This window comes from Erigeron canadensis, chromosome 1, assembly GCF_010389155.1.
Source record: "Erigeron canadensis isolate Cc75 chromosome 1, C_canadensis_v1, whole genome shotgun sequence".
In the NCBI taxonomy this organism is placed as follows: Eukaryota; Viridiplantae; Streptophyta; class Magnoliopsida; order Asterales; family Asteraceae; genus Erigeron; species Erigeron canadensis.
In genome coordinates, this window is record NC_057761.1 from 27402616 (window position 1) to 27417582 (window position 14967).

General features: G+C 35.8%; 3 protein-coding genes across 3 annotated transcripts; all 3 read left to right on the forward strand.

The window, feature by feature from the left end:
- The first annotated feature begins 3503 nt into the window (after nucleotides 1-3503).
- On the forward strand, nucleotides 3504-4199 carry LOC122588742. Its single transcript, XM_043760921.1, has one exon. It carries the CDS (start codon nucleotides 3504-3506, stop codon nucleotides 4197-4199), a length of 696 nt encoding a protein of 231 aa, XP_043616856.1.
- An 87-nt stretch (nucleotides 4200-4286) lies between these two features.
- LOC122588749 lies at nucleotides 4287-4772 on the forward strand. Its single transcript, XM_043760935.1, has one exon. The coding sequence runs from the start codon at nucleotides 4287-4289 to the stop codon at nucleotides 4770-4772; it is 486 nt and encodes a 161-aa protein (XP_043616870.1).
- Nucleotides 4773-5354: 582 nt separating this feature from the next.
- LOC122609990 (ATP-dependent 6-phosphofructokinase 4, chloroplastic-like) lies at nucleotides 5355-13374 on the forward strand. The gene is made up of 14 exons (XM_043782960.1): nucleotides 5355-5738; nucleotides 8613-8659; nucleotides 8784-8823; nucleotides 8907-8969; nucleotides 9042-9179; nucleotides 9457-9615; nucleotides 9700-9753; nucleotides 9850-9918; nucleotides 9985-10114; nucleotides 10209-10249; nucleotides 10820-11044; nucleotides 11626-11674; nucleotides 11834-11988; nucleotides 13001-13374. The coding sequence occupies exons 1-14, from the start codon at nucleotides 5454-5456 to the stop codon at nucleotides 13100-13102; spliced, it is 1557 nt and encodes a 518-aa protein (XP_043638895.1). The 5' UTR covers nucleotides 5355-5453; the 3' UTR covers nucleotides 13103-13374.
- Nucleotides 13375-14967: the final 1593 nt, after the last annotated feature.

The window sequence follows — 14967 nt, forward strand, 5'->3', positions numbered from 1 at the left end:
TATTGCAGGTCCCTGGAGAACGTGCAGGTCACCAAAAAATGCATAAAACGCCAAAAAAGATGTAGGACTTTGGAAACCATCTCATCAAGACCAAATCCTACGCCAGTAAGGACATTGCATAACTTCATCTTACATCCATTTTCTAGTAGAGGAGGTTGTGACCAAGTATCATCAAATTATCACATGTTGCAAAATGGTGACACAATTTGTAAGATTTAATGAGCTAGACCGTCGTAAAATTGTTTTCAAAGGACATTCGAAAAAGTAGGTTGTTATTCAAGACCATATGAAGTTATAAACATCATCATCAATGGAAGAATAATTCTTTTCATATGTTTTAATGATTGTTAACCCTTTTTGTCATTTATTTGATATATATATATATAGGGGTTAACAAGTATGCATCTAGTTGCATACTGCTACCCAGATTTTGAGAGGGGGGGGGGGGAGATTTTATCTTTATACACGTGATTAGCAAGGGTGGAGATTGTGAGGGGAATACTAGAAGCAGGCTGCAGCATATTTGTTTTTCCCATATACATATTAGAAATTTGTAATTAAAATATTTATACATATGGCAATTTTGTTCCTTTCACATGTTTGAATTGTCACACACTACATGACTACATCTCACCTCCCCATACCCCGTCTTTGTCGGGATTGGGTACTGTTGTTACTTAGTAGTAGTTCCAATTATATATGGGCACAAATTACTATTCTAATTAATATGGCTGAACAACTACAGTAAGTGGTTCATAAGGGAGGAGAAGGTTTTAATAGTGCTTAATTTACTACCAATTAACTACAAAACAAAACAATAAAATTAACAATATATATAAACTGATTAAGTCACTTACCTGAATCAATATCACTGAAAAAGATGCCAAGAAGAAGTACACTCATAATAACTTTTTTTAAGAAAATAAGTTTGAGCAGTGAAAAGAAAATGAGTTTATCTCTACACTCTGTGCAAGGACGAGGGAAGTAGGGAATAGGGGGGATTCACTAATTATGGGCTAAAACAATTTATTTGATAGAAACAAACGGTCTGATTTATTGGACTAATGGGCCAAACCATATAAATGGGCCGAACAACATATAATAAATTATTAAATCCTTTTATATGGTTGACTAATATTTGTAAGTGTATAGTATTCAGTGATGTATGAAATTTGTATAATTTTTTTTTGTGTTAAAATAACTTTTATCCGTTACTGTATGTAATGAAATTGTAAAATTGAATGAATCATGTAAGAATGAACTAAATGCTGACGATGAGGTTACCGTAAGAACCCAAACCTTTTTAAAAGAAATCGAATAATTTTTTTTTTGTCCGCTGTGGCGCAGTGAGGCAGAACACCTCCACTGCGGCGCAGTGGAAAACTTCGGCAGAAAATGAAAGAAGGCTCACTGCGGCGCAGTGAGGCACTACACATCCACTGCGGCTCAGTGGTTTTCCTCGGCAGCAGTTGACCATAAGCCCACTGCGGCGCAGTGAGCTAGGACAGGCATCCACTGCGGCGAAGTGGAGCTACCTGCGGCAAACTTTTGATCAAAAATCAGGTTTCCCTGCACTTGACTCTTTGTTAAAACCAAAACACCATTTCAACTTCAACATTCCAAATACCAAAACATGACCTTTAAGGCATATAAATCACCCATACATTGAAATCATTCCTTTTTACAAGACCTTTGACTACAAAATTCTACAAGCGGGTCGATAACCCTACTTGGGTAATTGTCAAGTTAGTTACAATTCCTACCATTACTAACGTTTCAAACACATCCACAACTTTTTAGAAGTTCGTCCAAAAATGATTTGACCAAAGAGCAAGTATCAAAAGCCAATGGGTGCCAAAGGGATCATCTACCCAATTTATCCAAAATGCCAACCTTCCAAGTGGCAAGAGCTTCCAATTCTAACTTCACTCGATCGCTTCTTTACCCTTGCTACTACCAACTCCTATAAGAGAGTTAAACAACTAAAACATAAGCAACGCTTAGTGAATGCATACACATATAATCATAATCATGTCATTTCAACTTTGTGCATCAAGCACCATATAAGCCTAGCAAGCTAGCCTTTTCATACATTTCAAACAACATACATTCATTTTCAACATGGCCATGGATAATTTGGCTAGTAGGAATTTACCCACCCACTAGCTCTTACAAACATATTGACTAGTAGGAATTTACCCACCTACTAGTTCTAACAAACAACTATCAAATGGGTCATAGGAATTTACTCACCTATGACCTCTAGTAACAAGAACATGATTATATGCATATACACTCACCTCAAACTTGACTACTTGACAAAACAAGGCTACAAGATCAACAATTTATTCTTCAACACCTATACAAGAATAATCGCATATTATCTATGAGTTCCATGACTCAACTACTTACAACATCTAGTTGCATCCAACACTTCTAAGATTATGGTGTTTGGCTTCTAAACACTCTTCCAATTCAAAATATTAGGGTTCTTCTTGAAAATCCCAATCAACAAAACCCCCAAATTCTAAGGTTAAGAACCCTAAATTTTAATATCAAATAAAAGTAGGGTTAAGAAATCAATACCTCAAGAATGAGAGACAAGGAATTAGGGTTTTCAAATTGAAATTCTTCCCCTTTTTCTTCTATAATATATCGGTCACCGCCACCTCCAAGAAAGCCCTAAATTTCAATTTCTTTTACAATGGAGCTGGTTATTGTTATTGTTCTAAGATCAAAATTCTTTAATTTGAGTTTCTATTGCATGGATTGCAGAAGAATTGAAGGTTCAAGAAGGAGTAGTGATATTGAAGTGGAAAGGAGTTGTTAATAAGCAAGAAGTGGAATTGTGGATGGCTTATCTCCCTGATAGCCACGTCCCATAACATATTTAGGTGGGTAAAATATCCACTAGCCACTAAAGTTCCAACTAAATTAATCCCTTAACTCAAAACAAAATACTAGGAAATTAATTTAATGTCAAAACTACAAAAAGGGTTAATTTTCTATTACCTTAAAATATTGGGATGTTATAGTTACTTATTGTGTCACGTCTCAGATGTTAGATGGTGACTGATTTCTTACTCCTTTAATTTTACATCTTAATTACATATAATAAACCGGAGAAATTTTTTTTTTCATAAAACATGGAAAATATACAAGTTAGATATACTTAGAGGGTTGGCATCGGTAGGAAGTTGGGCGCGTGGTCATCGCGGCGCCACCACGGAACACCGCCGCCATCAACCCACGACGCGTCGTGGTGTCAAAAGGCGTGGTCACACCACGCGGGTGAACTTGCGCGGGCTCCAAAAACGAGGTGGGTTCCAACGGTTACTTTGACTTCCAACGTTAACTTGCAGATTTTTTTTTTTTTACTTTATATATACTCCCAACTCACAACACAAAACACACACACACACTACAACTACAAAACACACATACCACATTCACTTTCTCTTTCAAAAAACACACTACAACTCAAACATACACACACTAAAAAAATGCAAAAACATATTGGTTCCACCACAATCATCGACGAACCGTTCGAATGGTTCGACGATAGTAGTTTAGAGGTGTTTGCGAACGCCATTGAGTCTGAAGAAGTTGAAAGTTCCACGGCCCGTTCATGTGCGAAACGTAAAGTCGTGAACCGTAACCGTTGGACTGCTTCTGAAAGGTTGCACCGCGACTACTTTTGTGAAGAACCGAAATACGACGATGATTTCTTTGAAGATAGGTATCGTATGCCTAAAAGACTCTTTCTAAAGATCGTGCAAGATCTTGAGTCGAGATACGCATATTTTCAGGACTCGTATGATGCCCGGTTGGCCAAGAGTTTTACACCGATACAGAAGTGCACATCTGCCATCCGGCAACTTGCAAGCGGTAATCCTCCTGATGAGTACGACGAGTATTTAGAGATGACCGGGAGAACATCACGTGAATGTCTTCAAATTTTTTGTGACGCTATCGTTGACACTTACAAGACCGAATATCTGCGTAAACCAACAACACATGATCTCCATCGTTTGTTTGAAGCACACGAAGAAAGGCATCACTTGCCTGGAATGATCGGTAGTCTGTATTGTACACATCTTGTTTGGAAGATGTGTCCAATGGAGTGGATGGGGCAATACAAAAGGGGTGATCATGAATACCCCACTATTATGTTGGAAGCAACGGCGTCTCAAGATTGATGGATTTGGCACGCCTTTTTTGGTCCTCCGGGTGCTTTAAACGACATCAATGTGCTGCAACAATCTCCCTTGTTCCTCCCCGAGCGTATGGGCACTGCTCCTTACGTTCCATTAAGTGTAAATGGGCGTACTTATAGACGTGGCTACTATCTAGTCGATGGCATATATCTTACATGGTCTACGTTTGTTAAAGCGTACAAATACCCGACAGACGAGAAAGAAAAAATGTTCAAAACGGCACAAGAGGCGGCTCGCAAAGATATTGAACGGGCATTTGGTGTTCTCAAAGGAAAATGGCATATCATTGATCGACTGTTTCGACAACGGTCACTAGGTACAATAAGGAACTTGGTGTATGCGTGTGTGATTTTGTACAACATGATCATTCAGGATAGTGGTTGTGCGATTTGCCCAGTTCATATAGGAGATCCAGTTTTCCGCCCAAGTAGTCATTGGGACGCCTTACCGGAGATACAGGACGAGGAGACACATTTCCGTCTCCGGTATGATCTGACAGACCATCTAGCGGGTCTAAACTTACCACACCTCCAGCCGAACGATGATGACGAGTAGTCGTATTTCTATTATTTATGTTATATCTTTTAAGTATTTCTAGTATGTTTTTTTTATTTGTTTTAATTCCAAGAATTATTATGTATTGTTTATGTATTTGAATATTTTTAGTTTAATGAAATTTAATGTTTAAATAAAATGAAAATTGTAGAATGAGTGGTGAGTGAGTGGTCAGATGCCAATGAAATTTGAATGAGTGGTGAGTGAGTGGTGGAGTTGAGGTGGCATGCTGTGATTGGTTAGAAGTGAGTTGTGAGAAAAATGGTGAAAGGTGGGTTGCCAACTCTCTTATATTTTTAACCAATCATACTCTCTAAATTACCAAACACTAGTTTTATTTGCCGATAATTTTGAGGTTTTACTTTTTTACAATTGATAATCATAAATATATTTTTTAAAATATTACTCCTTTAAACCACTAAATATGTCATATTTTAGATTTTAGATTTTTAGAATCTTATTTTATAAACTTTTTAAAATTTCAAATAGGGAAGAAGTAAAAAACTAGCAGAGATCATGTGTACCAACACGGCAACACCATGTTCCGTTCTATTATTTACTCATTTTCCCCATAGAAAATAGTGTAAAAACTTTCTAAATTATATCCCTCCAGAATATACTCTCATCATCTCCCAAATACCTGGGAAAATCCATTTTCTGAATCAAATCAATTTCTTCAAAATGGATCTTTTTTCACTCTCATCTTCCCAAAACCTCCACTTTCACCGCCTCACTTTTCATACAACTTCACCCGTTTCTCTCAGACTCCCCCATCCATTTTTCACTTTTAACAATAATAATAATCCAACAAAAATTCACCACAGTAATTCGTTAACCACCCGCGGTAATTACTCGATCAGAGCTCAGATATCGGATCACAAGAATATAATAGTTAATGATGACGATGACGACGGTTTTGTTATTGAAGACGTTCCTCATTTAACTAATTTCCTTCATGATTTACCTGTAATATCTCTTTCTCTTTCTTTCTTTCTTTCTTTTTTTTTTTAATATTTTTTTTACGTTTTGATATGCAGTTTGACTTTTTAAAGTCAGTATTTAGTTAGTTATAAATCAAATTAGAAAAGAAGACAATAGGCTATTGTTGATTAGATAGATAGAAATCATTTTAGTTGTATACACCACCATATTTCTCCGATTGATGCCGCGATGTTAACGGTTTTGGTAAAGGAAACAACAATGCTGTTATAAATGAAAAGATAAGAGAATAGGACCAACATTGGATGTTTGTTGCTCGCAATCAATCAAAATAGATACATACATAGGAAAAAATTAAAAGCTGGCTGAAAGAATTTATATCTATATCTATACTATATACTATAGTCACGTGCCCGCACGATGCGATGGTGTGGTGTGGTGTGGTGATGATGAGAGTGGCGGTGACAGATGGTGGTGACGGCGGTGGTGGTGTTGTTATAAATGTAAAGTATTTGATGTGAAAGGAGGGAGTGTAGTTATTTTAAGGGTTGAAGGATGTATGTTGTAAATAGTTTCATTAAGGGTATTATAAGTCTATTAGGTTGAGATATTTAAATTGGTGAATAAAGGATAAAGGTAGTTTGGGTAGATCAAGTTCTTTTTTGAAAAAATAAGATGGAGTGAAATGCTTTATACGGTAGTATAGATTTAGATACATTATCTATATATCTATATATATATATATCCATATCTATATCTATACTTATATATATATATATATATTATACTACCTTATCAAGCATTTGACCACTTTCATTTTTTCAAAAAAGTACTTGATCTACCGAAACTACCCCTCGTTATTTATTAATTTGAATATCCCTACCTAATATACCAAAAATATTCTTAATGAAATTATTTACAATATACATCTCATAACTCCTAAAATAACTATAGTACCTTCTTTTAAGTAAATTACTTTTACATTAATAATCACACGCCACCGCCACCGCCATTGTAGCCACATCACCGGTTGTCGCCACCAACGCCGCCACCATCACTATCACCACACCGTCGCATCGCGCGGGCGCGTGACTATACATTATAAAGCATTTACTCCTTTCATTTTTTTCAACTTTAAGTAGTTGATAACCCCAAAATACTCTTGTTATTCATTCATAAATTAAATATCTCTACCTAATATACCTATAATACTCTTAATGAAATTATTTACAGCATACATCTCTTTTCCCCAACTATTAAAATGCTTACACTACCTCTTTTATATCAATTACTTTTACATTAATAATCACACTGTTACGGCCGCCCATAGTCACAGAAAACGGGTACGAAGCAGGGTTTCTCGTATGGTACACCTCGTACCGAAACGCGGTACAAAATTGTCCCGGACGAAGGCGAAACGCGATCCGAAATGGTAAAATAAGCGTACCTGATTTGACGTATCAAGGCTGAAATTCGCGTTCCTTTTAGCTTCGGTTCGCCGTACCTTTTAATAGAAATCAACGTTCCGGCAAAGAGAAATCGTTTTTTTTTTACCCGGTGGGGGAGAAAAGTGAGTAGAAAAGTAGCGGCTGTAGTGTCCTTTTTATTTAAAGTGGGAAAAGATATTTTAGGTTTGATAAGGATGTGGGCTTATATTGGGCCATAAAATACAATTTTCATATGGGCTGATTGATAAGGAAGTGGGCTTATATGGTTTATTTCATACAATTTTCATATGACCCAGGGTCGATTAATTATGGTTTATTTTTTTTTATGATTTTGATTATGAACAACTTTTGGATTTTGGTATGAATAACAAGTAGTTATTTATATGTTTTGTACCAAGTTTACGTACCGAAAAGGGTACGTCGTTTCGCGTACGCAATTGGCGTTCCGAATGAACCTACCCCCCCTCGTACCGGATTTTGGAGGCTTACGAACAGCGTACCCGTTTTCGTTCCGCGTACCATATCATACCGCGTTCCATGTGACTATGCCGCCGCCATCGCCACCACTCATCACCGTCATCAACACCGTCGTCACTGCCACTCGCCACAACCTCCACAACGCCGCATCGCGTAAGCATTTGTCTAGTATTATATTGTTATAAAAGTTAATATTATGATTAGTGTATACTATCAAATGGCCTAGAGTGTCAATTCGGGAAAACAAATAGGGCTATGATGTTTGGTTGATAAACATTTCTACGTTCGTGATGCTGCATCGTTGTAACCGTTATGAATAACTTCATTGTGATACAAGTGGTTGTGCAAATCATTCAAATTCTTGATTTATTTTTCTTCACACTTATTAAGGTATTATCCAAAATTTATCATGTACTTCAGTTTCATATGCCCCCTTCGTTCCGCAACATATTATAATTCAAAATCCATCATATGCTTCAGTTTCATACCCCCCTTTGTTCAACAACATATTGTTATCCAAAATTTATCAAGATAAAAGATATATTAAATTGCAACTCTGTATGTGATTGGCGATCTTAAACACGTTATGTCATCTTAAAACTACATTTAACCTTTTATGGATGGATGAGACAGTTTTTAATGAACTGGACTCGAACTTTGATTAGAGGAACTAGTGTTTTATCTTTTCTCTTCCCATTTTAGATAAACAAAAACCTGAAAACAAGGATAATATTATATTGGACAAATATGGCTAACATCTGCCACAGTTATATGCTTCAAGTAGACTAGAAGGTAGGCAAGCGGAGGAATACATAGATTGGCTAATGTAACTTCATGTCATGTCATAGTGTTTATTCTATTTTCATAATTTCCTCTGTACAATGATTACTTTGTTCTTTTTTTGTGCAATGAGAGAGTAATGCAAGGAAGAAATATTCGTAGTTGGTAATCATCGTTTTTGTTTATCTCCGTGCAGACCTATCCAAACCCGTTAAAGCACAGTCAAGCCTATGCTATAGTTAAGTAAGTTTTCAGTCATCCTATCTTATAAACATACCGTGTAGACTCAATCATGGCACTGAACCTTGTATATGTATATGACTATCTTTGTGACTTTCAAAATGGTACATTAATCTATTTTTCACAGGGATACTTTTGTTAATCCAGAAGATGTTTTAGCTCAACAAGTATGTGAACTCTTTCTCTTGAACTTATCTAAACAGTCCTTTTACCACCTGTGCAATTTGTTAACCATGGTCTCTTATCGCAGATAGTTGTTCAGAAAGGCAGTCCGAGAGGAGTGCACTTTCGGCGTGCTGGACCTAGGGAAAAGGTGCGATTATGTGTATAAGCTAATTGGGCTATTTTGTTCATTCTGGTCTAAGCGCTTCTTTTATAATGTTAGGTTTATTTCAAGCCAGAGGAAGTGCGAGCTTGTATTGTTACATGTGGTGGTTTGTGTCCAGGGATCAACACGGTGATCAGGGAGATTGTATGTGGCTTGAATTATATGTATGGTGTTAATAATGTACTTGGAATTGAGGTTGGCCATCTTGTTGCTTTAGCTTTTTGATTATAACCATACAAGTTATCTGAATGCCTAAAACAACATTATTTATGAAATAATTGGAACTATGAGTTCAGTTTTGTGGCTCCTGTTTCCATATTCTTATACTATGGGGTAAATGGATTTCACGATTATATCTTTGTTTCTTCTCAAACCATAAAGATTGAACCATGAAGAATTAAACAGAAAAAAGAATTACTTATTCACTCGACAGGCAATAATTCACCCAACAATGTTGCATTATTTGTTTCAGGGAGGGTATAGGGGCTTCTACTCAAAAAATACCATGGAACTAACTCCAAAAAGTGTTAACGATATCCATAAACGGGGTGGCACCATTCTTCAAACTTCAAGAGGAGGTCATGATACCAACAAAATAGTTGATAACATCCAGGACCGTGGAATAAATCAGGTTGATGCTCTCTCCCTCCCTCTACATTATTGTTGGTGGCCAATATGAACAGTTAAAAAGAACTTGTCAAAAAACTTGTTCCAGGTGTACATAATTGGAGGTGATGGCACCCAAAAGGGTGCAGCTGCCATCTACAAGGTAATTGCATGTTTACCAATTATGTTTATTTTCAGCTAGCTTGTTATATTAGCCATATATGGCAGAGATTTAAATTTTGCTCTTTTTTTTCGGAAGGAAGTTGAAAAGCGCCACCTTCCAGTGGCAGTAGCTGGGATCCCAAAGACTATTGATAATGATATTGCCGTAAGTTCTTTGAATCATTTCTATTGTTTCATCATAGTAGAGTTTTATACTATATAATGTTTTCAGGTGATAGACAAATCGTTTGGATTTGATACCGCTGTTGAGGAAGCTCAGAGGGCAATAAATGCTGCCCATGTGGAGGTGGAGAGTGTTGAAAATGGAGTTGGTATAGTGAAACTTATGGGTCGATACAGCGGCAAGTATCTTGAACAGAGTTGTCAAATATTTCATCTAATGTATTAGGTGTCGAGCATGCTGCTCTAGATTCTTACAAACTTTGACCTTTTCAGGATTCATTGCGATGTTTGCTACACTGGCAAGTCGAGATGTGGTAAGACCTTAAGAAGGAATTAATGGATTTAGTTTGAGAATACGTTGTTTTATCTGTGTTATTTCTATACATTGCTGTGAAGTGTGGTTATGAGGTAGCAAAATGGGTGGGTCAGAAAGCTTTGGTAACAGCTCAAAACGGGTTTTTGGTGGAAACAGGCCATTGTTTGATACTTTGATATCAAAGTCGCTGGGTTGGGTTGGCTAGACCCACATAATTTGTTAATTTCTATATGTAAATAGTAATTTTGTAACCTTGATTATTTAAATAGTATTATTTCTTAGATAATTTAGATTTTTGAATGAAATGAGTTAGGAGTTGGTATACAGTAAAAGTAGACTTTACGTGATTTTCAACATGATTAACTTGTTTAATTGATTTGAGCTGTTCCTTTTATTGCTGAAACTGTTTTTTGACCCATGTGATTAAAACAAAACCCAAATCAACCAGTATCAAGTCAATAGATTTAAATAACTACCTCTAAAAAGGAATGGCAAAAAAGTATTTGTAATAGTTGCCTTGCAAATATATGTCTACACAAGATATGTTAATAGGTCTGGATTGTAACAGGATTGTTGCTTGATTCCAGAGTCTCCATTCTATCTGGAAGGGAAGGGTGGTCTTTATGAATTTGTTCAGCAGAGACTCAAGGAAAATAGGCACGTGGTAATTGTGGTGGCAGAAGGTGCGGGTCAGGAATATGTTTCAAAAAGTATGAATGCAACTGAGGAGAAAGATGCATCTGGAAATAAGCTTCTTAATGATATTGGTCTATGGTTAACTCAGAAACTGAAGGTATAGTAAACGATGGACATCTGTCTATCATTTGTAGGGACGGATGACAACTTCAACACAATTATATGTAAAAAAAAGTTGATTCAGTCTGTGTTTGTTTCATAAAGCGTCACACGGGTACACCTTAATCTGTAGCTAAAAGTGGAATGGTCAGATATGTCGAATTGGTTCGACAGGTCAAAAGTCGTCTAAACTCAAATGTGTGTTTTCTTACTTAATAAAAACCAGTTGATCATAGATCAATTGGTACCCATTTCCTTTAAAACTTGGGGCCACACATGTGAAAACCTATTGGCGGGGGTTCCACTCCTAGCATGTGCGGATTTAGGTGGAGGTTTTTTACTGGCGGAGGTCTCTTACGAGGTGGGATTGGCGGGTACCAAAATGGTACCAGGGATTTGCCCGTTTTCCCACCTGATCACCTTGAATCGTGAAATACCCTTTCTTAGCTAAGAGAGTTATCCATCTAGCCCGTACATTTCGTTACTCGGAACTTGATTCTGAGAATTACTTATCACAAGCACCATTTTTTGTATATCAATATCTATATTTCAGTAAGTTGCATACTTTGCGTGTCACAGGACCATTTTACAACAGTGAAGAAAATGCCCATAAACATGAAATATATTGGTAATTTTTGAGATTATGTGCTACTGTTTCTTTACTTCACTTTCTGCAAGTTTATGATATTATTTCCTGCTTATCTCCATGAATTGTCGTATTTTTCCATTTACGTTAATAATATACCTTTTCAACTTGAGTGCTTGTCTAACTAACATATTCTGGCAGATCCAACATACATGATCCGAGCTGTTCCAAGTAATGCATCAGATAATATTTATTGCACTCTTCTTGCTCAGAGTGCAATCCACGGGGCCATGGCAGGATACTCTGGTTTTACAGTTGGACCTGTTAACAGCAGACATGCATATATTCCAATTTGGGTAAGTGGTACCATTATGTCTACAATGCAAGTCGATTTGCATGCATACCACCTCCTAAATCACTTTCATAAACACTTTGATCATCGTTCTGATAATATAGTTTTGTAATCATGTTTTACACAACTACTATATAATTTTTTTTTTCCTAATAAAAGTTTTTGCCACCTGACCTTACCTGGCACAAAAAACACCAGATTTTACTTGAGCCTGTGTTGATTATGTTGCTAAACATGGCTAATCCACCCATTTCTCCACATCTAGTATATGTTCTAGAAAGCTCTTTTAAGCAATGCATACACTTAAATGGATTTCTTAAGAATTTCGCCTTCAAGCCCTTCATATCCTTGCATATCGATTACTCTATAATGACATTTAGTTATTCATCTACTATTGGGATTGATTTTCACCTTAAAGACCTTCATATCTAATGTGTCAATTGGATAAAGCTAAAGTATTTTCACTAATATGGCAAGAAGTCAAATGGATTGAACGTGTTTCAAACAGATGAAAAGCCACTGAGTTGTGTACATATGTATAAAGCTTTCTAAATCACTTTATTAGGAAAAAGTCATTAAATTTTAGTTGTTTAATTGGTTTCTTTTAATTTAAAAAAAAAAAAAGAAAAATAAATGAAGTTGGGAGGGTTGAAAATTTTAATGAATGCCAATGAATAAGGTTTAGAGGGTTGATGATTGGGAGGGTTGAAAAGTTGGAATGAGATGGATGAATTTGATTGGCTAATATTGGGAGGGTTGATAAAATCACAAAAACCACTCATAGTCCCCTAAATCACTTTATTAAAACATCGATATTAGTTACTGAGCATTTGAAGCTAAATTTTAATCAATCGATCTGTATACACAGTTAACACTCTCATCGAACAAAAACATAAATTGAGAAGGATAGGAGTATAGCAATGCACAATATGTAGACATTTTTGCGGGTTCAGTTTAGAGTTTTGTCAGATATCTCCTGCACTTGTAATATGATGGCTATATTTATCACATTGCAGCGTGTGACCGAGGCTACAAATGTTGTCAAACTGACGGACAGAATGTGGGCTCGGCTTCTTGCTTCTACTAATCAACCCAGTTTCTTGAACAAAGACGAATAGTTTTGATCCCGATCCTCATTCTTTACTTGCAATCATTTGGTGGTCTTTACATGAGGTGGCAAGTCATTTGGACCTTTCACAATACTTGTGTTTCCTAGATGAATCACATAAAGAAGTTAGCTTTTTCATTATATAATTTCCCAGGTTTTATTAACTTTCAATTATTTTTAGATCCCAGATTAGTAACTTTTCATATATGCTAGTCCACGTAGCAAACATGCAGTTGCCATGTTTCTGTTTTACATTAATTTATTTATCATCAGGTTATACAACTGGTTTCTCATTTTTGTACCATAGTGAAACTATACCACTTAAGAGTTTAGAGATGGCCGGTATGTGTTTTGTTATTTGAATCCATTTTTCTTATTGTATTTATTTTACCCGTTATAGACAAAACAAAACCCAATTTGTCTTCTTTCATATAATTAAATGAGTTGAAGTTGCCACAATAGTTTCCAGTGTAACACGTCACAGAAATGGGTTAAAACCTACGCCATGATGTTTTGTTTTTGCTCTTGTTTAAAGTGGATTAACCCAAATAGGTTAGGGCATTGTTATACCCTATAAAAAGTTGGCCATTAATCTTCATATTTCCCTGTGAATAGTATCATTGTAGTGAGCTTAGTGTTTTATAAAATTAGATGAAGTTGATGACGAGCTGAAATGATTTGTGTTAAGTTATCCATTTTTTCTATTGATGAAATAGGTGCGAAATGGTTGGATGAAATCGTTGTGAAATGAAATAGGTTTTGTAGTGTTGTTGTAACGGCTTGAAAAGAAAAATAATAATCTAAAAGTTGCCCTTCATAGCCATTCGGTTTGACTTTTGAATTTTTTTTTTATTTAAAATCTGATCAATGAAATAATAATAATTAAACAAAACAAATCGACGACCTTGGAATTCGCTATCAAGTTGCAGATTCTTTTTGGTGTTCGAAATTTACTTAACCTTAAATAGTTTTATACTTTTATGCACTACTATTGTAGAGATTGTAGTAGAGAACTAGAGATTGTTAGATAAAGATAGAAAGTTTTAAAATCTAAGTTCCGTAACCTTTCGTCCCATCCCCTTTAAAAAAGTATTTTCTTGTCAACATCATTTTCAAATTTAATACCTATTATAACTATTTAATTGATTATATAATCATTATAAAAAGGACTGGCAACTAAAATTCTTTTCATCAATTGAAAGTAAAAATAATGCATTTAACAAATACTATGTGTTAACGTCTTTGTATGTTTTCAATGTGGAAAAACCTAATTCTCAATTTGATAATTAAACAAACCAATTTACATCCATCCATAGCAGACATCAAAATTGTTGCATCGTATGACATACAACACTTTAGGTAGGGAGGAGTACCAGTCGGGTATATCATCGGGTACGTGGAACCCGATCGGCTACGCCACCCCCACCTATCGGGTAGCGATCGGGTATCAAAAATCGGGTAGCATTTCGGGCTAAGTAACCGAGAGGCGGGTAACAAATTTGAACGTTAAAACGCGTGGGTCCCCCCCCCCCCCACCCTAAACGGCTAGTTGACCATAAACTTTTAAAAAAAAAAACCCTTTTACTTGTATATATATATATATATACATATATAAAACCATCTTCAATATATACATAAAGGGGATAACTTGAATGATGTTAACATTATTTTGGTTGAATGATGTTGCTCTCACAAACCATTAAAATCATGGGGGGCTTTTTGACATGTGTAGAAATTGATTTAAGTAAGTTTGTGAGAGCAACATCATCCAACAAAGATGATGTTAACATCATAAATCATTTTCCTATACATAAAACACATATATTTCTCTCGATTCACCTAAATAATCACCACCCTATCTTGAAAATATCTTCC

What these genes read in the sequence shown, in the direction of transcription:
- LOC122609990 (XM_043782960.1), top strand. Translation starts at nt 5,454, where the DNA reads ATGGATCTTTTTTCACTCTCATCTTCCCAAAACCTCCACTTTCACCGC. An exon ending in AAGATGTTTTAGCTCAACAA is followed by an intron (nt 8,824 to 8,906) that starts GTATGTGAACTC and finishes CTCTTATCGCAG; the next exon opens with ATAGTTGTTCAGAAAGGCAG. An exon ending in GGTTAACTCAGAAACTGAAG is followed by an intron (nt 11,045 to 11,625) that starts GTATAGTAAACG and finishes TGCGTGTCACAG; the next exon opens with GACCATTTTACAACAGTGAA.
- LOC122588749 (XM_043760935.1), top strand. Translation starts at nt 4,287, where the DNA reads ATGGGCACTGCTCCTTACGTTCCATTAAGTGTAAATGGGCGTACTTAT.
- LOC122588742 (XM_043760921.1), top strand. Translation starts at nt 3,504, where the DNA reads ATGCAAAAACATATTGGTTCCACCACAATCATCGACGAACCGTTCGAA.